This window comes from Podarcis bocagei (assembly GCF_964188305.1).
Source record: "Podarcis bocagei genome assembly, chromosome: 13".
In the NCBI taxonomy this organism is placed as follows: Eukaryota; Metazoa; Chordata; class Lepidosauria; order Squamata; family Lacertidae; genus Podarcis; species Podarcis bocagei.
The window spans coordinates 17,225,400-17,251,602 of NC_138138.1; the positions used below are offsets into that span (position 1 = coordinate 17,225,400).

The window sequence follows — 26,203 nt, forward strand, 5'->3', positions numbered from 1 at the left end:
GTAACCCGTTCTGGTACTTCCAGGTTTCGGCGGTCCGTAACCCAAAAAAACGCAACCTGAAGCGTCTGTAACCCGAGGTATGACTGTATTTCTAGAGTGAGTCTTTGCAGGGAGGCTGCAGCCTGTTCTGATTCTGCTCTTTTTCTTTTGCATTCAGGGAAAACTACTGGCATTCCTATCCACGTCTTTGGTACGGAGACCCACATGACTGCCATTGTCGGCATGGCACTGGGACACCGGCCCATCCCAAACCAGCCTCCCACGGCAGCCCACACGGCAAACTTCCTCCTCAACGCCAGCGGCAGCTCCTCGGTAAGGCTGGTACTGCAAACCTGAGAGCCGGAGTGGTTAACAGTGTCAGACTAGAACATGGGAGTAAAGGTAAAGGGACCCCTGACCTTTAGGTCCAGTCGTGACCGACTCTGGGGTTGCAGCGCTCATTCGCTTTATTGGCCGAGGGAGCCGGCGTACAGCTTCTGGGTCATGTGGCCAGCATGACTAAGCCACTTCTGGTGAACCAGAGCAGCGCACGGAAATGCTGTTTACCTTCCCGCCGGAGTGGTACCTATTTATCTACTTGCACTTTGATGCGCTTTCGAACTGCTAAGTGGGCAGGAGCAGGGACTGAGCAATGGGAGCTCACCCCGTTGTGGGGATTTGAACCGCCGACCTTCTGATCGGCAAGTCCTAGGCTCTGTGGTTTAACCCACGTGCCACCAGGGTTCAAAACTCCAGATGGCCTTGAAGCTCGCTAGGTGACCCTGGGCCTAGTCACTGCCTCCCACTCTAAGCTACCTCACAGGGATTAAAGGAGGGAGGAGAGAACCTTGTAAGGCTGCCTTGAGCTCCTTGCAGGAAAAGGCGGGACCTGCCGGTAAGAAATAATAATAACCCTATAGCACAAGGGTGGCTTATTTCCTGGTCTGAGGACCCACACTGATCCAGCCACCCCTTCAAGGGTCACATGCCAGTTCATGCGTAGATCACATGCAGGCACACTCAATACGCATTCATGCTCGCCACAGGAACAAATGCACACAAACTTAGGTAGACAGCCCTCCCTGCTCCAGCACTGGGAGGGTTGCCTTTTACGCTTAAAGAGTAAGGATTTGTCTCCTCTCTTGGTGCTGTGGCGTTCAGTACTAAGATGAGAGGTGGGGAGATTTCTAAAGAGCAGGCAGAGGGATTTCATCTCCTTCCACTGTGGTTTGGTGGGCTGGATTGGGGCTGTGTGTGTTAGTGAGCCACTAACCCCCTTTTTTCTGGCTTCTCTGTTCCCCTTCAGACCCCAGCAACAAGCAGAACGGCATCTTTTTCTGAGTGCAGACCCGACGATCTGGCTCCGGCAAAGAAGGCAAAGCAGACAACGCTTTCTGGTAAGCTCCCAGTTTCTTCGGATTCCCTCGCAGTGCTGCTTTCCCATTCCTGCGTGCTCTCCCTTTGCACTGGCTGCTGGAGCGTGGAAATCGGAAACGTAATATTTTTCAGGGAATCCTTTCCACGTCTGTCCGTCCGTCCCCCTCTGCCCCTGCCCTGCCAAGGAACATTTCCCATGGAATCCCTGCATTTTGCAGATAATTTTGGTAGCACGCTCTCTCCTTTTGCATGTTGCGTTGACCAGGTCTGTTGTGCCTTGTTTCTTGCCTTGAGAAAAAAAACCCCTAGGCATCACTGTGTCTTTCTTTCTTTAAATTCAGGGACGGGGTGGGTGGGTTGGAGATCTTCTGAGCATCGCCTTCCACTGGAAACCTCCCCTTCAGCATATGAGCATGTAACGTCTTTGCACATAGCACCACCCACTTCCTGATTTGTGCAAGGCAAGGTTTTTAGCTTCCGTTGCTGGCAGCTGCAATGCGAAACCAGTGCTGTTTGCAGGAATGTGGCTCTGGGTCTGCCTCTTGTGGGATCTTCTCCCTTCTCTGGAACTTTTATCTCCCACACCAACTCCCCCTGCACATCCCTGGGGTTGATGCCCCAAAGTTTGAGATCCACCGATTCTGGGCCAGTTGCCCACAGCGATAGTTTTCACACACACACCCTGCATTGACTGACACCTTTCCCGCTTTCCCTACTAGCCGGGTAAGATTCAAAAGAGCTCCTGGGTTCCTAGACACCCGGTTTGAAAACCACTGTACTTAAGATTGCAGTCGCCTAAGCCCCTACCCCGACCCCCCCCCCGGCAGCGTAATGTGAGACGAAAGCCAAGACAGGCAGCCTTGTTGGATTTCTTGCAATGGTGATTCTCTCTTTAACAGATGCCTCCCCACCTCCGAGACCTGTTCAAGGTAGGACCCCACCACTAGCTCAGCTCAGTGTCCAGCCTTGCTACCAGCTGCTTGTGCAGTTAATTTTCAACGGGTGTCCTGTGTGGTTTTTGGTTTGGGTTGGCCGGTGTTATTCCTGCTCTTTACCCTTGCAGTTTTGTTGCCTGGTTTGTCCCTGTCCCCTCTTGTCCCTGGTAATGTGGCTTTTTAAAAACACCTCTCTCTATCTCTCTTCTTTCCCCTCTTGCCTCTTATTTATTTTAATTCCCCCCCCCCCCAAAACACAATTGTGGGAAAAGAAGGGCCTATGATCACCAACTACCATATTAGTCTGCATATAAGTCGCTGTCGAATGCAGGCCACACTCCTAAAATGAGATCTCTTTGAAAGCGGGGAGGAAAAATACCATAAATCGCTGGCAGCATCCAGTGTCTTTCACGGTTTCTAGATTCCACTCATAATGAACAATTCTCTGGGCAACCAGTGCCACCTGTTGAGAAGGACTGGCAATGGTTATACAAAAGGTCCCACCTTAAATCACAGCTTTTCTACCTGTTAAGACAGTGATTATAGACCTGTCTCAGGTTTTATGCAAGCCAGAATTGGGGAAAGAGTGCAGACTATATTCAGACTGATGTGGTATTATTGTCAAGTCTTTTTAAACCTCTCCCTTGCTCTCAGAGTGGTACAGTTCCAATGCAATCTTTATTGGCCCTCCTGCTATTGAATTGTGAGCTAGTTTGCCACTGACTTTGCAGGTGTCAGGCATATAGTGCTTTCGGCCCCCATAGCCAGTGTTTTTTAGTGCAGTGCTGCAAATTCAGACAGTGTGTCTCTTTATCTTTTCCTGTCTCTATTCCTGCTCTTTGATCAGCACCATCTTATCCTTTAGTCACTGGAGTTTAGAGTAAGCTATTCTTACTGAGGGATTTTCTGTTGGGAATCTTCATCTGCATGATTTTAATAGGCTCACAGGAATGCAGTGCTATAGTACAGGAGATGCTATTCCAACAACGACAACAGCGTCCTTCAGTCAAAATATTCCCAGGAAGGATCACACCAATAAAACCATTGCAAAACAAGTTTTTTTTCCTGTGGCTTACAGTTTGTGGTTTGTCTGGGGAAGCTGAAGCACCAGCTGGGTTTGGACAACACGCTAAGCCCAAATAATGGCTTGGCTTGGCTTAGCTTAGCACAGCAAAGAAACAGCTGGGAACCTCCTCTCTGGGAGCCCGCATGTTGGTTCGCTTGCTCACATTAAGCCATAGCACAGGGGTAGGCAACCTAAGGCCCATGGGCCACAAGTGGCCCAGGGGGGTCGTTTAACCAGCCCACGAGCCACCCCTGAACTGAGCTGCCTGCTTAGTGAATCCCTGTGCGCTGCGCTAAACTGGTGCAGCACAGCACTGGGACTTGCTTCCGCATTGCCAGAAATTGCGTCTGCGCAGACGCAGATGCCGAAAATCACATCTGCGCAGATGCCGAAAATCGTGTGCGCAATCCGATCCCTGCATAGCATTACCTCAGCGTTGCATGTGGACGAGGATGCTAAAATAACTTCTTGCATGTTGCTTGGCGTTCCTTGATGGAAGAGCAGCAATAAGCGAATCAAATCCTGGACTTCTCCTTCCAGATAGGAGATGGGATTCTTGTTTTTTTGGCCCTTCTCCCTTGTTTTCATCCTGCCTCTGTTTCCTGCTCCCTTTCCCAATCCTTTAGGCACTTTAAGGTTTGGTCTATCATAAATAAAAACCCAAATACCCTTTGTTTACCCTATCCCACTTTAGCATTTGTGGTAGATTGTGGTGGTTTTTAGAAGTCTGGTTGGTGTGTTTAAGCTGCTTTTGTGTGTTGCCACTCAGCAGAATGAAACATTGGGTGGGTAGGTGGGATCTCTGGTTGGGGACTTCCATGGGAGTGTGTTTGCGTGTTGGTGATAGAGTGGTTGCCATTGTAATGAAAACCACCAGGGCAACCTTCCTCAGCCCAGTGCTCTCCAGATGTTGACTCCATCCTCCCTGACTGAAGGTCTGGTGGAAGTTGGAACCCAACAATACCTGGAGGGCCACTCCTGTTTTAGAATCATCATTACAGCTCCTAGTTCCAAATTAGCTTTCAGTACCTACAACAGGAAAAGCATATTGCAATGGAGAGATTGCCCACCTTTGTAATAAAATACTGGGCAATCTTGTTGGTTGCTCCCCTGTCCCCACAGGTGTCAGGTGTTTGGGATTACAATTGAGGAGCCCTCAAACTTCGCTATAAGTGAACTTTCAAGTCTCAAATCACTGCTTCCCAAGTCTGCAGATGTACCACAAGACAAAGCCAGATACCCATATACTCTCCTTTACCGGTACTGTGGTTGGCTGGTTTTCAGTCTTGTGGTTTCAATATTGAGCAGGTTCCGTTTTATGTAAGTGGCCTTGGGGATCCCTCTGAGATAGGAGAGAGGTGTAGAAAGCTGTGGAACACCTGTTGTTTCCCCCTGCCCCTTCAACACTTCCAGGTATGCTCCGAAACATGTAGCTGGGCATTTCAGCATTATTTCGAAAATCCTGATAGCTGAATTAAAATGGGAGGCATGTCACTATTATACTTGAAAATGCTTGTGGGTTTTTTTTTGTTTGTTTTGTTTTCCGAGGATAAGATCTGCCCTGAGAGAAGTTGCCCTTGCTTCTGCACAAGTTGCTGTTTAGAGCCAGAGGCGTAGCGAGGTCAGGTGGTACCCAGTGCGGAAATCTTTTTGTCACCCCCCACATTGCAATTTTTGGAAACCCCACATTGCAATTTTTGGGAACGTTGCCCAAAGTTGTTGAGCTTCTTTTAGGGAGGGTGCCCTAGAGTTGTTGAGCTTTGTTCGCGATCAGTGGTCAGATTTTTGTGATCGGCGGGTGGCGCTCACATCACCTGTGGCCACTGATCGTGAAAATCCGACCGCTGATTGCAAAAATACGCCCGCCAGGGATACGAGCGCTGCCCGCCGGGGAGTGCCAGGCTGATCGCTGGCCGTATTTGCGTGATCAGCAGGTGGATTTTCACGACAACGTTCACACCAGTCGCAAAAATCTGCCCACCAGCGGTGCGAACACCACTATGCCTATCAATCTGGGGGGATTTTGTAACCACCACCACCCCTGGCATGACACCAGGGGCGGCCCTCACCCCACACACCTACCTTCCAATGCCCCTGTTTAGAACATGCCCTTGATTTGGAGAAAAGCAGAGACTCTTGCAGAGATGCAATGGGCAGCTTCCTCTGAAGCTGGAGAGTTTTGTTATGGCTCTGCACCAGGGGTCACTGAATGATCCAGTGCAGAGGCACACCAAAATTGTTCAGTTCAGAGTGTTTCACTCTCCTGGTGGGTGCTTAGGGATCACAGAAGCTTTCCAATATGAGTCTTTATTTATTACAGCTTCGTAGTTTCTCTCTCTCTCTCTTTGTGTGTGTGTGTGTGGGGGGGCAATATTTTGTGTCCACCATCCTGTAGTTTCTCTCATTCTTTCTGGAGAGCACCGACCTTCAGGAGTGAGAAGTGCAGCTGCTTTTCATTGTACTGATTTAGGGGAGCAGTTGGGTCAGTCAAGATGTCCATTTGGAAGAAGCTTACAGCTTTGTTTACATATCTTTGTAAGAATAGCCAGTGTGTAAGAATAGCCAGTGTGGTGGACAGGAAACCTTCCCAGTAAGAACCTGGCGACTTTGGCTGCTTTCTGTCTCTCATGCTTTGCTTCTTACGAATGGCTGGTATGCGCCTTCTCCTTGTAATGCAGAGAGAGATGCTTGGCCAGGGATGGCTTTTGCGGTCGCGTGCCTGGCCATGCGCTGCCGCTTGGAGCCTTTCTGTATGGATGTTAAACGTCTGGCCCTGGGTGGGCGGGGTCGTCTTCTCTTTTCCCCTCATGCAGGTAAAGCCACCACCTTGTTCAGCCGCCACACCAAGGCGATCGTCTGGGGGATGCAGACCCGGGCTGTGCAAGGCATGCTGGACTTCGACTACGTCTGCTCCAGAGACGAGCCTTCAGTGGCTGCCATGGTTTATCCATTCACGTATGTTCACAGCGCCTCTGTCCCACATGTGTGTGGGGGGGGGGCTGCTCCCATTCCATCTTCCTGCATCTCAATTCCTTTCTGCCATTTTTCTGCGGCGGTGGAAATTTGTAGCTAGGCTAGGACAAGCGCTGTCCTGCTAAATATTATATATTTCCTCTTTCCCCCCGTCTTTTGTTGCAAACTTGTACATTGCTTTTGTGCTTTGCCCTCCTCAATCTGGTTCCCTTTCATCTCTTGTCTCGGATTGAGACCCCAGTGCAGTGCCGGATTTACGTATAAGCTAAACAAGCTATAGCTTAGGGCCCCACTCTCTTGGGGGCCCCCAAAAAATTCAAAGAAAAAAAAACTGTATGTACAATTCCAAAATATAAGATAAAAAACAGATAAAATAAAACCTACATACAGCAACAGTGTTTTGTGTTGTGTAGGCTCCTGTGATGTATGTCATGGGCCCCACCTGCTAGCCTGCTCCCTGAAATATCACTGGTTTGCTCATTTCTATATATAGGGTGCCTACATTCTGCATGGACAGGTTGCCTCGCAACATGTGCAAATGGCTTGAGATACCTATTAGGTCCAGAAATTACCATATAGCACATATTCAACACAAAAAACAGCGACAATTTGTTGTTGACAAAGGACAGCTGGACATAGAAAGGACCCCATTACCTTCAGTGGCTTAGGGCCTCATCAGACCTAAATCTGGCCCTGCCCCAGTACAGCCCATATCCTCCTGCATCATCTAAGTTACACCTACCGTGCATTGCAGCCTGTGTCATGATCCTTGGCATCATTTGACATTACCTGGTCCTGGGGATTACATAGTGCTTGTAGAATCTCTGCCATGCATGTACTTGTTGCTTCTTTCCACAAACTAGCAAGCTGGTAGAATTCCATTATCGCCCACTGTATTTGCATAGCTGCCCCTTTCCTGTCCTGTTTCCTTCCTTTTCTTTTCCGTGCTCCCGTTAGGGCTGGGCGATACATTGTTTTCAACATTGCGATATATCACCAGCTAGACATCGCAATACATCACAATATCTGAAATAAGGATGGAGCTATGTAGAGGCATTGGCTGGCTTCATGGTTTTCCCCGCATCGTGGTTTTTGCATAGAGCGCACACACACACACACACACACACACACACACACACACACACACACATATCTTTGATTTGCAACATATTGCCAGGTCAAGAATTATGTAACCGATATCACAATTCGGACCTCAAACTGGTTTTGGATGATATATCGCCTAGCCCTAACACACGTCATGATTCGTGATTTATTGCCAGGCCAAAAATTATGAAACCAATATCACGGCAATAGACTTCAAACTGGTTTTGGACGATAGATCAATATATTGCCCAGCCCTAGGAAACTCGGCCACAGGTAAATTAGCCTCATCTTGGCTGTGCATAGAAAACTATCTTGCTCCAAAGGAGACTAGGCTGGAGCCCTCCTGCTTGTGAGCTCTCTTCCTGAGGGATTGTTGTTTCTGTTGTACGGATGAGCATTCAGACATGTTTGCCCCTACCCTGACGTCTGGCATACCAGATGGAGATTGACCACCTCAGGGAGAACTAAGGCTTAGATGGAGCCGGGAAAAGAAGTTCCCATTTACCTACAGCAACAGAAGCTCCACAAGTGTTGCCCAAAGCAGTAATGCACATTCCCCACACTGGGAAACGTGCCACTGTTTTCGCCCGCATGTGCACCTTCATTTCTCTCTCTGTTGCAGCAGATAATTAATGTTGGGGCTTGTGATGCGTTTCCTTGCAGTGGGGACCACAAACAGAAGTTCTACTGGGGCCACAAAGAGATACTCATCCCCGTCTTCAAGAACATGGCAGACGCCATGAAGAAGCACCCGGAAGTGGATGTGCTGATCAACTTTGCATCCCTCCGCTCAGCCTATGACAGCACTGTGGAGACCATGAACCACCCGCAGGTGTGTGGAGTAGAGTTGGCGGGATCTGTGACCCAAGTTCTGAGGAGGAACAGAAGCGAACAAAAAATAATACAGTGGTACCTCGGGTTACATAAGCTTCAGGTTACATATGCTTCAGGTTACAGACTCCACTAACCCAGAAATAGTACCTTGGGTTAAGAACTTTGCTTCAGGATGAGAACAGAAATTGCGCGGCGGCAGCAGCGGGAGTCCCCATTAGCTAAAGTGGTGCTTCAGGTTAAGAACAGTTTCAGGTTAAGAACTGACCTCCGGAACGAATTAAGTATGTAACCCGAGGTACCACTGTAATTCCATTCCTGTGCAAGTAGCTACACCACAGCTTCCAATCACACATAGACTGAATGTGCAAAGGGCAGAGTGGGATTGTGCCTGCTGGTTCCCCCTGTGCAGGGTTCCTGATCTTGTGGTATGACCCCTGTGCACATAGCGCTAGGGGGATGTGGGTGGCACTGTGGTCTAAACCACTGAGCCTCTTGGACTTGCCAATCAGAAGGTCGGCGGTTCGAATCCCCGTGACGGGGTGAGCTCCCGTTGCTCTGTCCCAGCTCCTGCCAACCTAGCAGTTCAAAAGCATGCCAGTGCAAGTAGATAAATAGGTACCGCTGCGGCGGGAAGGTAAACGGCGGTTCTGTGCGCTCTGGTTTCCATCATGGCGTCCCATTGCGCCCGAAGCGGTTTAGTCATGCTGGCCACATGACCTGGAAAACTGCGGACAAATGCTGGCTCCCTCGGCCTGAAAGCGAGATGAGCGCCACACCCCATAGTTGCCTTTGACTGGACTTAACTGTCCAGTGGTCCTTTGCCTTTTTAGCTTTATTTTTACACAAGGCTATATACACATATAGCTAATTGTGTCTAAGGGCCACATTCACAACTCCCATGAAATTCACAATAGTCAGGAGGCAGAGCCATTGGGCACAGTCTTCTCCTCTCCCGCCCCACCCCTGGCCAAATTGATATGTATACACAAGATCTGAAAAGCCGTAGCATTTGGACAGTTCTGGATGAATGAGATATTTTCAAAGATTGGAGGGATAGAGCTGCTTTGCTTTTTCTGCCCCCCCCCCCCCCAACTAGCAATGTTATGCAGAATAATGTAAATGTAACTTGCCTAGTTTATACAGGTTGCAAAATCCAGTTTTTCTTGTGGCAGATGTTCAATTGTCTGATGATACCCACAATCCTGGTTTTAGGATTTCTAAGGAAACGTCTTCATTATTAAATCCTGCACCCAAGAGCTTTAAAAAGCCTCGATAGTTGCCATTGCTTTTCTGATCCTCCCTATCGCTGAGGAGGGAGAGACTCCAGGAAGTCATTGCCGGTGTTGATTTTTTCTTGGGCTGCAGATCCGCACTGTGGCCATCATTGCAGAAGGCATCCCAGAGGCTCTGACTCGCCGGTTGATCAAGATGGCAGACGAGAAAGGCGTCACCATTATCGGGCCTGCAACGGTGAGAGAAGAAGGAACCATGGCTTTCTGTGGCTTATTCTGCTTCGTTAATTTGTTTCTAACGTGCGTTGATGTGAAAATCTATAAATTCTTTCCTGCACAGTGGTAAAGTATAACAACAACAACAACAACAACAACAACAACAACAACAACAACAACAACAACAACAACAACAACAACAACAACAAAAAATTTATACCCCACCCATCTGGCCAGGCCTCCCCAGCCACTCTGGGCAGCTCCTAACAGAATATTAAAAACGCAATAAAACATCAAACATTAAAAACTTCCCTGAACAGCGTTGCCTTCAGATGTCTTCCCTGCCCCATTTTTGTTCCCACCTCAAAAATTGTGGGATCTTGTGAGGCCATAAATAAATACATGGGGGCTGAATCAGATCCCCAAATTGTGGGTCACACCTTCTACTCTCACAGATGGATCTGTTACTGCTATGTTGATGAAAGACCTTTTTTTTAAAAAAAAGGCAAATTGAGGGTAAATCAGGAGCAAATATGCTCTGTGATTTGCATATCCAAAAATCCCTTGTCACATGTACAAAAATTCTGGATTTGAATTTCCCGTTTTATGAAAGAGAGAATTTTTGAAACTGTTGAGCTGTTATTACACAAACTACAACCGCTCCGATATTCATCTCCTTCCTCCTTTTGTTTGTAGGTAGGTGGAATCAAGCCTGGCTGCTTCAAGATCGGAAACACAGGCGGAATGCTAGATAACATCTTGGCATCTAAGCTGTACCGCCCCGGAAGTGTAGCTTATGTCTCCCGCTCAGGAGGGATGTCCAATGAACTTAACAACATCATCTCCAGGACCACAGACGGCGTCTTTGAAGGGGTGGCCATTGGTGGGGATAGGTGAGAGCCAGGCCAAAAGCGATATCCTTGTTCAATCCATCCATCTATCTTCTTTATTGGCACACACAGGATACAAAAGTAGACAAGTCAAAGCGTAAAATTGACATTTGTTCGTAAAAGGAGATACTTTTAAGTTGGATCTATTACAGTGGTACCTTGGGCTACGAACTTAATTTGTTCTGGTGGTCCGTTCTTAATCTGAGACCGTTCTTAACCTGAGGGCCTCCCGCTGTTGCCGTGCCGCCGGCACGTGATTTCCGTTCTCATCCTGGGGCAAAGTTCCTAACCCGAGGTACTACTTCCGGGTTAGTGGAGTTTGTAACCAGAAGCATCTGTAACCCAAGGTGTTTGTAACTTGAGGTGCCACTGTACAGTGGTACCTCGGGTTACATACGCTTCAGGTTACATATGCTTCAGGTTACAGACTCCGCTAACCCAGAAATAGTACCTCGGGTTAAGAACTTTGCTTCAGGATGAGAACAGAAATCGTGCTCCGGCAGTGCGGCGGCAGCGGGAGGCCCCATTAGCTAAAGTGGTGCTTCAGGTTAGCAGTTTCAGGTTAAGAACGGACCTCCGGAACGAATTAAGTACTTAACCCGAGGTACCACTGTACAGACATAATAAGGCTAAAAAGTGCCTCTCAGGTCTTATGGCGACGTAGTTTTAATTCCACATTCTCCCTAATGCCATGCCTACAACTGTTCCATTGAAAGGAAACCCTGAAGAAGTCAGAGCAATCTTAACTTTTCTTTCAGCATAGGGTTTAAATATTTACCACAGATTTTTGCATGATATGGGCAGTAAAACAGAACATTCGCAATGGTTTTGACCTGTTTTACACCTCAAGGAAATCCTTGTTGTGTGAATTGTCCTTCTGGTTTTAAACTACACCCATCCACACCAGTTGTGCAGCCCGGTGTTTTGTGTAATGGAAGAAATTCTTCTATCCCTCTCTGTTGTGGACAGAGAGCCGTCGATAAAAATTGTTGAGCCTTCGAGACCGGAGTTGAAATCTGGGCTGTTTGTGTTGTACAATATTCTTTAAGCAGTAGAATCTTCTTAACATGAATGCCTGATTAAAAAAATGTTGTTCCCTTGTGTCTAGATACCCTGGCTCCACTTTCATGGACCACGTTTTACGCTACCAAGACACGCCTGGGGTGAAGATGATAGTGGTGTTAGGAGAAGTGAGTACCTTCAAGTTTGTTTTTCTGTCTCCAGCATCACTTGGCAATGGTATCTTTGTAGCTTCAGCTTAACATAGGAATATACGGAGCTGCCTTATAAGTCCCGTTCCTCCATCTAGCTCTGTATTGTCTACATTGACTGGTAGTAGCTCTGAGAGCTTCATCTAGAAGTAGATGACAATTTGTGTGGTCAGTATGCCTAGTATCCACTGTACACTACAGAAGTAGGAATGTTTGGCCACAGAGGAGGCTGACTTGAGTCCTCACCTGACCTTCCTTTGCATTTGCTGAGCACTGTCTTCTCAGTTGTGCCACCACTGTTGCGAAAGCCCCTCCTTCCAGAAGGAAACTTGACCAACAGCACCTCTGTATTCCCTTTAGACATCTTGCGCTCTTATTTTGCCTGGCATTTGGCATACGGGCTTTGGGAAAGTATTTTATTTTGCCACTGCTTTTTCTCTGAAGATATGGGACTGCTATGAGATCTTTTAAATACCTTGGTTTTTGAACGCCGTAAACCCGGAAGTAAATGTTTCAGTTTTCGAACATGCCTCAGAAGTCAAACATGCCGCAGCAGTTTCTGTATTGAGTGTTCCATATTGAGGCATCCGTATTGAGTTTTAGGATTTCAAACATTTTGGAACTCGGAACAGTCTTTCGGAATGGATTACGTTTGAAAACTGAGGTACGACTGTGTGTGCGTGTGCGTGTACACACACACACACACACACACACACACAGACAGAGTCGTACCTTGGAAGTTGAATGGAATCTGTTCCGGAAGTCCGTACGACTTCCAAAACGTTCGAAAACCACAGCGCGGCTTCTGATTAGCTGTGGGAAGGTCCTGCAGTCAATCAGAAAGTGTCGGACATTCAGCTTCCAAAAATAGTTTGCAAACCGGAACAGTCACTTCCGAGTTTGGGACATTTAGGAGCCAAAACATTTGGGAACTAAACTGTTCAACTTCCAAGGTACGAGAGAGAGAGAGAGAGAGAGAGTTGTAGGTAGCCTTTAAAAAAAGCAACCTCACTGGCCTTTCATTTTACGGGGTTTACATTAAACTGCATTTAATGGAACAACAGCATACAAATGTTTAAATTAAAACAAAACCTGCACATCTTCTCCTTCGATACAGGGTTTCCCAAACTTGGGTCTTCGGCAGTTTTTGGACTACAGTTCCCACCATTCCTCTCTACTGGTCCTGATAGCTAGGGATGATGGGAGTTGTAGTCTTTTTTATGTAGCTCTCTTTATAGTTCTGTAGCCCTTGTGGTCCAATTTCACCTGCAAAAGTGGGGACTGATTTGGCGAAATACTTTTTTCTATTTTAAAGAGCGCTGTGCACACATGGGTTGAGTTGCTACCCTTGACTCCTTTTTTCTTTTCTTTTCTTTTTAGATTGGAGGAACCGAGGAGTACAAGATCTGTAGGGGTGTTAAAGAAGGCCGGATCACTAAGCCTGTTGTCTGCTGGTGCATAGGGACCTGTGCCACGATGTTCTCTTCAGAGGTAAGGGAGGAATACATTGAATGGGGGTAGAAAAGCTATTTATTACAGTTGGGAGTGCTGGATCTCTGATTATATTAAACAGCTGTCGAAATCACAGATTCTAAAACTGGGAATGCATATGGGGTCCGGTACGTTTCAACGGCAGCAGAATTCCTGGACCTGTAGCAGAGCGGCTCAGCAAGCACTGCTTGTGTGCATGAGCTTGCAGAAGAGAGAGTCCATATGCTGTTGTTTCAGTAAACTAGACAGCTTTATTTACAGCAAGATAAACAATCCATCAGGGACGCGGGTGGCGCTGTGGGTTAAACCACAAAGCCTAGGACTTGCCGATCAGAAGGTTGGCAGTTTGAATCCCCGCGATGGGGTGAGCTCCCGTTGCTTGGTCCCTGCTCCTGCCAACCTAGCAGTTCAAAAGCACATCAAAGTAGATAAATAGGTACCACTCTGGCGGGAAGGTAAACAGCATTTCCGTGCGCTACTCTGGTTTGCCAGAAGCGGCCTAGTCATGGTGGCCACATGACTCGGAAGCTGTACGCCGGCTCCCTCGGCCAATAAAGCGACTGGTCACGACTGGACCTGATGGTCAGGGGTCCCTTTACCTTTACTTAAACAATCCATCGGAAGATGCAGACATTGCGTCTTCCTTGTCACGGCAGTGGGAAAATGAGGTCGAGGAACATCCAAATACGAACAGAAGAAAAGCCCTTTTGGATCAGGACAATTGTCCAGTATTCTGTTCCTGCAGGGGCTGCAGGAAACCGTCAAGCAGGGCTCGAAAATGAAAGCAACCCCCCCCCCCAAAAAAAACCTCCTGTGCTTTCTAGTAGCTGGCATTAAGGAGCATTTGTTTGCTATGATGTTAATTTAATGAATCAAACACTTGTCTTGCTAAAGACCAGGGCCGGATTTAGGTTTGATGAGGCCCTAAGCTACTGAAGGTAATGGGTCCCAGTTTATATGTCCAGCTGTCCAGTGTGGTGTAGTGGTTAAGAGCGGTAGACTTGTAATCTGGTGAACCGGGTTCACGTCTCCGCTCCTCCACATGCAGCTGCTGGGTGACCTTGGGCTAGTCACACTTCTCTGAAGTCTCTCAGCCCCACTCACCTCACAAGAGTGTTTGTTGTGGGGGAGGAAGGGAAAGGAGAATGTTAGCTGCTTTGAGACTCCTTAGGGTAGTGATAAAGCGGGATATCAAATCCAAACTCTTCTTCTTTGTCAACAACAATTTGTCACTGTCTTTTTGTGTTGAATATATGTGCTATATCATGGGTAGGCAAACTAAGGCCCGGGGGCTGGATCTGGCCCAATCGCCTTCTAAATCCAGCCCGCGGACAGTCAGTCCAGGAATCAGCCTGTTTTTACATGTGTAGAATGTGCCCTTTTATTTAAAATGCATCTCTGGGTTATTTGTGGGGCCTGCCTGGTGTTTTTACATGAGTAGAATGTGTGCTTTTATTTAAAATGCACCTCTGGCTTATATGTGGGGCATAGGAATTTGTTCATTCCCCCCCCCAATATAGTCTGCCCCCCCCCATAAGGTCTGAGGGACAGTGGACTGGCCCCCTGCTGAAAATGTTTGCTGACCCCTGTGCTATATGGTAATTTATGGACCTAATGGATATCTAAAGCCATTTGCACATGTTACCATGCAACCAGTCCATGCAGAATGTAGGCACCCTATATCTAGAAATGAGTAAACCAGTGATATTTCAGGGAGCAGGTGGGACCTATTACTTACATCAGAGGAGCCTACACAACACAAAACGCTATTGCTGTATGTAGGTTTTATTTTATTTGTTTTTTATCTTATATTTTGGAAATGTACATCTAGTGGTTTTTTTCCCTTAAAATTTTTTTGGGGGTCCCAAGAGAGTGGGGCCCTAAGCTATAGCTTGTTTAGCTTATACGTAAATCCGGCACTGCTAAAGACCCACCTATCCTTGTTATAACAGGTGCAGTTTGGCCATGCTGGAGCTTGTGCCAATCAGGCATCTGAAACCGCAGTGGCCAAGAACCAAGCTCTGAAGGAAGTGGGCGTCTTTGTACCGCATAGTTTTGACGAGCTGGGCGATGTGATTCAGTAAGTAATATTTTTTTCAAACAAGCAAACATCAAGCTGTATTGTTGTTTCATTGCTATGGCCGATGGCTGACGCAAATAAAGATTCATTCATTCATTCATTCATCAAGCTGTAACAGGCCAACACATAGCCTCTTCCATGTCCTTCTCTCAGGTCAGTGTACGAAGATCTGGTTTCCAAGGGAGTGATTGAACCAGCCCAGGAAGTGCCTCCGCCTACTGTGCCAATGGATTACTCGTGGGCAAGGGTAAGTCTGCTCCTTTCCAAGTGGTTACTGAAAGAGCTAGGAGGATGCACGGCTTCTTGGAATAACACAATCAAAGTGTTATGCTAACAGAAATTGGTGGAAGCAAAAGGACAATTTCATTATCCACAACCAGAGTGGATTTGATTTAAATCAAATCGATTTAAATCACTAGTCAGTAAGACTTGATTTAAATCACTAGTCCATAAGTCTTGATTTAAAACTTTTTTTTTTTTTTTTTACAGAAAGATTCATTCTTGCTGGTATAATCTTAATATTCACAACCAGATGAAGGTTTCATTTTTGGAATAATAATTTTTCAGGGTAGTTTTTACAGTTGTGTCAAAAATTGCTGATGTGGTTATACTATTAGAAATACACAGACAGATAATTATGAAATTATTGTGAGGTTTAATAAGTTAACTGTTTATATTTGGACAGCTTTTCTGCTGTACTTTATTGGAAGGAGAAAAATAAACATTTCCTTAATAACAATTTAGACAATTTACTTAACTCAGCAATAACATTATAGCATATATATCCATGTTTGTTAACTGATGTGGTTAAACAATTTTTTTAAAAAAACAACAACCTTAGACTGAGTTTTAGCACACATGAAAAACTTAAAACATATCCTTATTTCCTGATGACTAGCCTTTGGACTATAATGGAACTTAAATAGAAAATTATCTTTAGAAAGATTTCCCCTCCAAAAGCATTTTATTTTAAAAATCTGATTTAAATCACAAAAATCCAATTTAAATTAAAAAAAAACAATTTTAAAAAATAATCCGATTTTTATTTTTTTATTTTTGTAAAAAATCATTGATTTTTATTCACCCTGTCCACAACACGTCTTCTGCAAGCCTTTCTGAACTGAATATATAGAAGCATTTCCTTTACAAAGAAAACAGTTCTAGAAGAGTTCTAGCCTTGTTTCTAATGGAGGGGATTCTCTGTTTGGAAGAGTGTTTGTTTGTCCCCACCAGCAGTTTGACACGAAATTGCTCAAGCTCAGGTCTGCAACCTCCACAAGGTCTAGATCAGGTTCTCTCTTGTTGTTTATACAACTTCTTTGTTTGTTTGTGCACTCAACTTTCAGGAGCTTGGTTTGATTCGGAAGCCAGCTTCTTTCATGACTAGCATCTGTGATGAACGGGGCCAGGAACTGATCTATGCCGGCATGCCCATCACTGAAGTCTTCAAGGAAGAAATGGGAATTGGGGGTGTTCTGGGCTTATTGTGGTTCCAGAGAAGGTGGGTGTAGTTACTGCGCTGCTTGTTATTATTTGTCTTTTATTAGTGTACAGTGGTACCTCAGTTTAAGAACAGTCCAGTTTAAGAACGATTTGGTTTACAAACTCCACAAAACCGGAAATACAGTGGTACCTCGGGTTACATACGCTTCAGGTTACATATGCTTCAGGTTACAGGCTCCACTAACCCAGAAATATTACCTCGGGTTAAGAACTTTGCTTCAGGATGAGAACAGAAATCGTGCTCCGGCGGCGCGGCAGCAGCGGGAGGCCCCATTAGCTAAAGTGGTGCTTCAGGTTAAGAACAGTTTCAGGTTAAGAACAGACCTCCGGAACGAATTAAGTACTTAACCCGAGGTACCACTGTAGTGTCTTGGTTTGAGAACTTTACCACCTTGGTCTAAGAATGGAATCCGAATTTTGGAAGGGCACCGGCAGCAGGAGGCTTCATTAGGGAAAACACGCCTTGGTTTAAGAACGGTTTTGGTTTAAGAACAGACTTCCGGAACGGATTAAGTTCGTAAACTGAGGTACCACTGTATTTATAATCCTCCTCAGTGAAGAACATTGCACATAATAAAACTGTAGATAAAACACAACTGAAACCCACAAAAACATATGAAATAATTATAATTGAAAGTTGTATGGATAGCACAGTTGTTGTTCGCCTGCCAGCCTTGGAGACATAATCAATCGACAAATGGCATGTGTCAGTCGGGCTGTGCCATTCTGTTGGTTGCTTTTTTAAAAAATAATTTTTTTTATTAGTTTTCAGTTACAACAATCCAATAATAGACTCATTGTAATGATGCTAAATTATAATACAATTAATAATACCGATCATTGAGATACCAAATTATACAATTTAGGTGGCCCCCCACGTGCTAGAATTGATGGTTTGATGATTTATCAATTATCCTGTCTGCAATGTTTCTTCCTGCCCTTGTAATATATTTTGTCTATCAGTTGTTGCTGTTCTCCATTATGCCTTGGGTGGAGCGAGGGTCCCATTGTTGTTTCATGAATTCTCCGTTGCTCCGCCCCAGCTTCATTGTTTTGCAGCTGCAAAAATCACACTGTCCTGATAAATATCCCGTCCTCGCCATTTATCTCTCAGCCTGGGAAGGGGATTGAGCTGTCGAACTTCAAATACAGTGGTACCTTGGTTCTCAAACTTAATCCGTTCCAAAAGTCCGTTCCGAAACCAAAGTGTTCCAAAACCAAGGCGCACTTTCCCGTAGAAAGTAATGCAAAACGGATTAATCCATTGCAGACTTTTAAAAACAACCCCTAAAACAACAGTTTAACATGTATTTTACTACCTAACGAGACCATTGGTCCATAAAATGAAAGCAATAAACAATGTACTGCAGTCACACAATCAATCAATCAATCAATCAATCAATCAGTAGCTGAACTGGGTTCCACACAGTCACATAAATAAACCAAACGAGAGCCACAAAACTGCAAAATAAATAGCAAAAACAGCAGAAACGTGGCACTCAAATCCGAAGTGTAACACTCAAAACGGAGCACGTTCGGCTTCTGAAATAAGTTCGCAAACCGGAACACTTACTTCCGGATTTGCAGTGTTTGGGTTCCAAGTTGTTTGAGTACCAAGGCGTTTGAGAACCGAGGTACCACTGTAACTCAGTAATGAACCTTATCAACCCCTTGGCAAGCTCGCAGATTTCTCTCATCCCTCCGTTCAAGCTGGATGCTTTTTGTGACGGCAGTTGAAAACAGTTGCAGAATGAAACTTCTAAAGGCAAAAGTACATAACAGTCGTATCTCTGGCCCCCCAGGTTGCCCAAATACGCCTGCCACTTCATAGAGATGTGCTTGATGGTGACGGCAGATCACGGCCCAGCGGTGTCAGGAGCTCATAACACTATTGTCTGTGCAAGAGCTGGGAAGGACCTCGTATCTAGCCTCACCTCGGGCCTGCTCACAATCGTAAGCATTGAACAACAGCCGGGCGAAAGTTGCCAATGATGCCTTTGTTGGAATATAGCTGAAGTTCTGTGCAGGATGCGCTTCAGCTCCCATAATTACAATGTGCAGATATCCTTGCAATGGGGCGTCCTTTAATCTGTGTAGCAAATATTCTAGAGTGTCTGCATGACACTTCTGCCCTCTGTTTGCACTTTTTAGTATTATTTTGAGTTTAGGATGATGATGATGATGATGATTATAATAATTTATTATGTATACCCCGCCCATCTGGCTGGGCTTCCCCAGCCACTCTAGGCGACTTCCAACAAAATATTAAAATACAGTAATGCATCAAACTTTAAAAGCTTCCCTAAACAGGGCTGCCTTCAGATGTCTTCTAAAAGTCTGGTAATTATTGTTCTCTTTGACATCTGGTGGGAGGGCGTTCCACAGGGCGGGTGCCACTACCGAGAAGGCCCTCTGCCTGGTTCCCTGTAACTTGGCTTCTCGCAGTGAGGGAACTGCCAGAAGGCCCTCGGCACTGGACATCAGGATTCCCCCCCCCCCCGGTCAGGCTTCGGGGACCCTTGGCCGTAGATAAGCAGGACAAAGCGAAAAGAGACGCTTACCATTTAAAGAGTCTTTAACGATCACAGTGAAAGAACAAAGCAGCCATTCTCAGAATGACGGTGTTCCCAATTAAGGTTTCCACCTTGCAACCTGATCTCGCAACCACTGTGCTTTTTGTGTGGCCCACCTTATGTGCTCTACGTGACCTTGGACTGATAGGCAGGACATTGTCTGGCGAGAGAGAGTCTGTTAGCTCTCTCTCTCTCTCTTCCAGTTCTTCTTCACTTTGCTGTTCACCCCCCCCCCCCGTTCACCCCAACTTTTGTCTTCAGAATTGTGCCCCTCTGCAAACCATTGTTCCAAATCTCTACTGCTCCTGAACAGCTTCAGGATCCTGGGCAGGGGGAGGGGGAGGCTCCCACCATTCCTCATCAGAGCTGTACTCCTCAGCCTGGTCTATTGACACCCACCCATCCCCAGAAGTTTTGGTTTTAGTGTGAGTTTCTTTCTTGTTTGCTGCTTTCCAGGGCGATAGGTTTGGCGGTGCTCTGGATGCAGCGGCAAAGATGTTCAGCAAAGCATTTGACAGCGGCATCATCCCCATGGAGTTCGTGAACAAGATGAAGAAAGAAGGGAAGCTGATCATGGGCATTGGGCACCGGGTCAAATCGGTAGGTGCTGAGAACAGAGTCTGGTAGGGTGAAGTGGGAAAGGGGCACACAGCTGCCTGTTCAAAGTTGAGTTCCAAGGGAGGGGTTATTAATTGAGATTACTTTTTCCAAAGTGTGCCATTTCTTTCATTTCTGTTTTCCAAATTCGTAGATCAATAACCCAGATATGAGAGTTCAGATCCTCAAGGATTACGTGAAGCAACATTTCCCTGCGACGCCTCTGCTAGACTATGCACTGGAAGTGGAAAAAATTACGACTTCCAAGGTATCAGCCTTCTCTTTTTCTTTTTCTCCTCCCCCCTTTTTTTGGGTGACAACTTTTTAAACCTTGGTCTTTTTGTCGTACCCCATCACTCTGGGAGGTACATGTTTATTTGTTTGCTTATTATTATATTTATATCCCACCTCTCTTCCCAAGGAGCTCACAGTGGTGTAGATGTTTCCCCTCCACCTCCATTTTATCCTCACAACAACCCTGTGAGATAGGTTAGGCTGAGAGGTGGTGACTGGCCCAAGATCACCCCGTAAACTTCACGGCTGAGTGGGGATTTGAACCCAAGTCACCCAGGTCCTAGTCCAGTACTCTTTAACTACTGCACCACACTAGTTTTAAGTGTACATAAATATTGTAAGTACATAAAATAAGAGTTACTGGGCTGTTGTTTTATTTTACTAGCCCATCTGCCCCAGTATTCTTACTCCTCATCACTAGTGATACATACAGAGTCTGGGAAAAAGGATGCGTCTGGTTAGGATGGATGGTTGGGAAAGAACTGTGCTGACAACAACAACAACAACAACAACAACAACAACAACAACTATTATTATTATTATTATTATTATTATTATTATTATTATTATATGCTGCCCATCTGACTGGGCTGCCCCAGCCACTGTGGGTGGCTCCCAACAAAAAACAGTAAAAGCACAATACAACATCACACACTAAAAACGTCTCCAAACAGGACTCCTTGCAAGCAATTCTTACTTGCCATAGGCGACCAGGCAAATGGTTATTAACAAGTTGTGCTACATAATGGAAGCCTGGACACGAATAACACCTAGATGTAAGGAACTGCCAGTGGTCCAGCTAAGCCAGTCAGTTGTCACAGGGGAATTTTACTGGAGAAGTGATATAGGAAGCATGCAAATAAAATTAGGAATATGATGCAGTCTAAATCTGGCCTGCAGTTGACTCTCCAGGATCTCAGGCAAAGTGCTGCTCCCTTCGGAATAATAATAATAAAATACATACATACATACCCTGCCCATCTGGTTGGGTTCTCCCAGCCACTCTGGCCAGCTCCCAACAGAATAATAATAATAATAATAATAATAATAATAATAATAATAATAATGTGATAAAAGATCAAACATTAAAAACTTTCCTATCTAAACTTTCCTAAATGGGGCTGCCTTCAGATGTCTTCTAAAAGTTAGATAGTTGTTTATTCCTTGACATCTGGTGGGAGGGCGTTCCCAGAGGGCCGGTTCCACCACCGAGAAGGCCCTCTGCCTGGTTCCCTGTAACCTCACTTCTCGCAGGGAGGGAACCGCCAGAAGGTCCTCAGAGCTGGAGCTCAGTGTCCGGGCAGTGGAGGTGGAGACTCTCCTTCAGGTATACTGGGCTGAGGCTGTTTAGGGCTTTAAAGGTCAGCACCAACACTTTGAATTGTGCCCGGAAACATACTGGGAGCCAATGCAGGTCTTTCAGGACCGGTGTTATGTGGTCTCGGCGGCCACTTCCAGTCACCAGTCTAGCTGCTGCATTCTGGATTACTTGTAGTTTCCGGGTCACCTTCAAAGGTAGCCCCACACAGAGCGCATTGCAGTATTTTCACTTGTAGGTGCAAGGGACTGGACCGGAGAATCTCAGGTTCTTCCCATGGCCCAGCCCTTGTTTTCATATTCTGTAGGCAATGTTTTCTGTACAGCTTAGAACCTTGAAGGCTGTGGTACCTCTTGCTGTGGAGAATCTCAGGAATAGGAGCTCTATGGCAGTGCCAGGGATCCCTTTAAAGGCTATGTTCCCTCACTCCTCCACAGGTAACTAAACTTAGGTTTTTTAATTTCAGCGGGTCCACTCTAAGTAGAATCATAGAATCATAGAGTTTGAAGAGACCACAAGGGCCATCGAGTCCAACCCCCTGCCAAGCAGGAAACACCATCAGAGCACTCCTGACATATGGTTGTCAAGCCTCTGCTTAAAGACCTCCAAAGCAGGAGACTCCACCACACTCCTTGGCAGCAAATTCCACTGTCGAACAGCTCTTACTGTCAGGAAGTTCTTCCTAATGTTTAGGTGGAATCTTCTTTCTTGTAGTTTGGCTCCATTGCTCTGTGTCCGCTTCTCTGGAGCAGCAGAAAACAACCTTTCTCCCTCCTCTATGTGACATCCTTTGATATATTTGAACATGGCTATCATATCACCCCTTAACCTCCTCTTCTCCAGGCTAAACATGCCCAGCTCCCTTAGCCGTTCCTCATAAGGCATCGTTTCCAGGCCTTGGACCATTTTGGTTGCCCTCCTCTGGACACGTTCCAGTTGGTCAGTAGATTTGTATGTCCCCAGCCAGAGAGATCCGTTGATTAAACGCCTCACAATTTATCACTGAAATGCTTCCAGCCGAATTCAAGTCCCTGCATGTTGCTACAGTCTCTTGAAGGAAGAAGCTTAACTTTCCCATCCCTCCCCCTCCCCTTTTCTTCCACCCCAGAAACCCAACCTCATCCTCAATGTCGATGGGTTCATTGGTGTGGCCTTTGTTGATGTCCTCAGGAACTGTGGCTCCTTCACACGGTGAGCAGTCTTATTATTCTCCAGCTGCGTCTCTATTGTGGTTCAGAAGTTTGGCTACGGTGAATTGCCCTGATCAAATGAGACCGCTGCTCCCAAGCATCTTGGGTGCAAGTGAATTGAAGTAAACCCAATAGGTAGGAGCTGTAGTTTAGAGTCGGAGCGTATGCGAGACTTCGGTCAATCTGATTAATTGTTTTATTAGCCACAGGCAGGCTTAAATAGCATCTTTTGATGCCCCAGTTGCCACCTCAGATGCAAAAGGGGTATGTGGAGACAGTGGAAAAGAAGAGCCTGCTGGATCACGCCAGTGGCCCATGTAGTCTAGCATCCGTTCTCACAGCTGCCCAACAGATTCCTCTGGAAAAACCCACAAGCAAGGACCCACGCACAGGAACGCTCTGCCCTCCTGCAGTTTCTAGGCAATGGTATTCAGGATGTGGGTGGCGTCTAAACCACTGAGCCTCTTGGGCCTGCTGATCAAAAGGTTGGCGGTTCGAATCCCCGCGACAGACTGAGCTCATGTTGCTCTGTCCCAGCTCCTGCCAACCTAGCAGTCCAAAAGCACACCAGTGCGAGTAGATAAATAGGTACCACTGCGGCAGGAAGGTAAACGGCGTTTCCGTGCGCTCTGGCTTCCGTCACGGTGTCCCGTTGCGCCAGAAGCGGTTTGGTCATGCTGGCCACATGACCCAGAAAGCTGTCTGTGGACACACGCCGTCTCCCTTGGCCTGAAAATGAGATGAGCTCTGCAACCCCATAGTCGCCTTTGACTGCACCAGGGGTCCTTTACCTTTTACCTTATTCAGAACCACTGCTGTGCTGCGACCGTGGATGCAGAGCATAGAGATCATTGCTTGTAGCCTTGAGTTTGTCCAATCCTCTTTTAAAGCCACACAAACGGGAGTGTGTATGTGTGTTGGAGGGAAGGTATGCTGCTGCTGTTAAATAGTGGGTAGACATAGCAGACGACGCAGCGATTTCTCCAAAGCAGCTCTTTATTTGTAAGCTGGAACAGAACTGAAGAGCAAACAGCTCAGCCGGCCTGCTTTTATAGGCAGCCGGCTGTCAGCATTGTAGCAACAACAACCCAGGGTTTCCCGCCTAAAGTAACTGACGTGGACCTGAGTGAAAACTATATACATGATACTCCTGGTGGCCAGGGTGAGAACTTCAGGACATAATAGCTGCCATGTGAGGTATGAAATGGCCTTTGCGTTTGTAAGAACTGTTCGCATGTTCCCAAATACAAAGTAAGACGGAAACGACTGAAGCTTCCTTCCCTAACCTGGTGCCTTCCAGATGATGTTGGACTCCCAAGTCTCCTCAGCCCCAGCCAGCATGGTTAATGGTCTGGGATGGTGGGAATTGTAGTTCAGCAACTCCTAGAGGGCACCACACGAGTTACACCTGGTTTACCCAGACCCGCAGCAACCCTCCAAGGTCTCAGACAGAGGCCATTCCTGTTCCTGCTTCCTGTGATCCTTGTGAACCTTCCCCAATAGCATGTGGTTATCCAGTCACTGAGCTATAACCTCTTGACTAAAGTATATTAGAAGCTTCCATCATTTTTTTAAAAAAATCCATTCTCAACAGCTGAGTTGCAGCGGGGCTAAGAGATAGTAGGTTTGCACAACCAAACAATTTCAACATAGAAGTACGGTCACTCAGGTTATCTTGACTGGGTTGTGATGGGAAAGCTCATTTAAATGTCAGGAAAAAGAGCGTCTCGTCTCTGGCAACTGCTCTTGCCTCCATCTTGATTTTTTTTAGAACCAGGATTCTGTGGTATGTGTTACATGGGAGCAGGGGTGGCTTCTATGTGGCTTTTATATGTTAACCAGCCTCTGAAAATACGCAATGCAATAGGATTAATGTTTTAAGCAAGAACTGCTTGGTTTGTATTGCAGGGAAGAAGCTGACGAATATATTGACATTGGTGCCCTCAATGGCATTTTTGTGCTTGGTAGAAGTATGGGGTTCATAGGTAAGTCCTAAAGCACAAGTTTTCTTCCATAAGGCAGCAGGGCTGGGTTGGATGGATTTTTATACTGGGGTGGAGAGCTTCAGGCCTGCGTGCGAACCCAGGCCCACCAAACCTCCCTATGGCCCGTGAGGATAGTTTGCCCAAGCCACACCCCCTCCTTACCTATTGCCTGACTAGTTGTACAGTGGTACCTCGGGTTACAGACGCTTCAGGTTACAGATGCTTCAGCTTACAGACTCCACTAACCTAGAAATATTACCTCAAGTTAAGAACTTTGCTTCAGGATGAGAACAGAAATTGCGCCGTGGCAGTGCAGCGGCAGCAGGAGGCCCCATTAGCTAAAGTGGCACCTCAGGTTAAGAATAGTTTCAGCTTTAAGAACGGACCTCCAGAATGAATTACGTTCTTAACCCGAGGTACCACTGTATATGACGTCTGGTAAAAGGCAAGGTTTGGACAAAGGAGGCTCTGGCGGCCCTCATTGTCAGGGCTAGGGAAATATTGCTTATAGGGCTTCCTCAGTGCTGAGAAACATCCGATCATCAGTGCTTGGGTAGCAGCACACAAACATTTTTTGCCCTCAGTAGTTTGATTCCTAACTGTACGGACCAGAAACGGGTCATCTTGACACCACTGTGTCAGACTTGGCTTGACCCACCTGTCAACCTGGGCCTGTCAGGAGTTCAGCCTACACTTGAGTAGGACCCTGGCAGACACACATGCCCAACTGGCATGTTCCCTCCCTCCTGGTCGATTGTTCGGGAGCTTCATAAGCTTTCTTCAGTCCGAACATCACAGCGACCAATGCCAACCGACACTGGCACACTTAGGGATCCGCAGAGTTTGTGCACCATGCACGTGACAGACCTCAGCAACTCAGCATTTTGGCTAGTCTACTTTATTTACATATAAACACACACGGAGCACTGCAACATGGCTTCCTCTCTCTCTAGCATCAGATAGCAAAGAGAAAAAGAACAAAGGACAATAGTCCCACTTCATGGAACACAGTAATACAAACATCCTGTCTCCGTCACTTCCCACTCTGTGGAGTCAAAACATACACCGTCGTGTGAAAGACAACAATCCTATGACTGCAATCACGGAGCAGGAATTCTAACAGGGGGTATGGAGATAAGGATCTCCCGCAGCCAGCTGCTTTTATGTCACCTGAGCTCATCTGCGCTGCAGAGCTGCAAAAGCACATTCTTGCTAGGCTGTACGTTGCAAACCTTGACCCATCTGCAAGGGGATGGTCAGATTGTTCTGTACCTGTCTCCTCTTCCATCCAAGTTGCCCATCCCAAGCTGCAGAGCAGCGACAGCCTTCCACCTGCTTCTAGGTCCCTCTCCTAC

At 46.4% G+C, this 26,203-nt stretch overlaps 1 protein-coding gene and 1 long non-coding RNA gene across 3 annotated transcripts in view; one reads left to right on the forward strand and one right to left on the reverse strand.

Moving 5' to 3' along the window:
* Positions 1 to 16,728, reverse strand: part of LOC308571476 — a 379,389-nt gene extending 362,661 nt beyond the window's left edge. The window contains exon 1 of the long non-coding RNA XR_014001473.1: positions 16,284 to 16,728. This is a non-coding gene — a long non-coding RNA (uncharacterized lncRNA). The remainder of the gene's footprint in view (positions 1 to 16,283) is intronic.
* The window catches only part of ACLY (ATP citrate lyase), a 58,895-nt gene that overhangs the window by 31,535 nt on the left and 1,157 nt on the right, over positions 1 to 26,203 (forward strand). The window contains exons 12-28 of one of the 2 annotated variants that reach the window (XM_081166146.1): positions 158 to 312; positions 1,286 to 1,376; positions 2,256 to 2,285; positions 6,171 to 6,312; positions 8,098 to 8,266; positions 9,634 to 9,738; positions 10,413 to 10,609; positions 11,715 to 11,796; positions 13,198 to 13,308; positions 15,261 to 15,388; positions 15,542 to 15,635; positions 16,735 to 16,889; positions 18,694 to 18,844; positions 19,921 to 20,064; positions 20,216 to 20,329; positions 22,782 to 22,864; positions 24,772 to 24,848. In XM_081166146.1, the coding sequence (XP_081022272.1) occupies positions 158 to 312; positions 1,286 to 1,376; positions 2,256 to 2,285; positions 6,171 to 6,312; positions 8,098 to 8,266; positions 9,634 to 9,738; positions 10,413 to 10,609; positions 11,715 to 11,796; positions 13,198 to 13,308; positions 15,261 to 15,388; positions 15,542 to 15,635; positions 16,735 to 16,889; positions 18,694 to 18,844; positions 19,921 to 20,064; positions 20,216 to 20,329; positions 22,782 to 22,864; positions 24,772 to 24,848 (2,028 nt within the window). The remainder of the gene's footprint in view (positions 1 to 157; positions 313 to 1,285; positions 1,377 to 2,255; positions 2,286 to 6,170; positions 6,313 to 8,097; positions 8,267 to 9,633; positions 9,739 to 10,412; positions 10,610 to 11,714; positions 11,797 to 13,197; positions 13,309 to 15,260; positions 15,389 to 15,541; positions 15,636 to 16,734; positions 16,890 to 18,693; positions 18,845 to 19,920; positions 20,065 to 20,215; positions 20,330 to 22,781; positions 22,865 to 24,771; positions 24,849 to 26,203) is intronic. The other variant, XM_081166147.1, reaches the window with a different exon arrangement.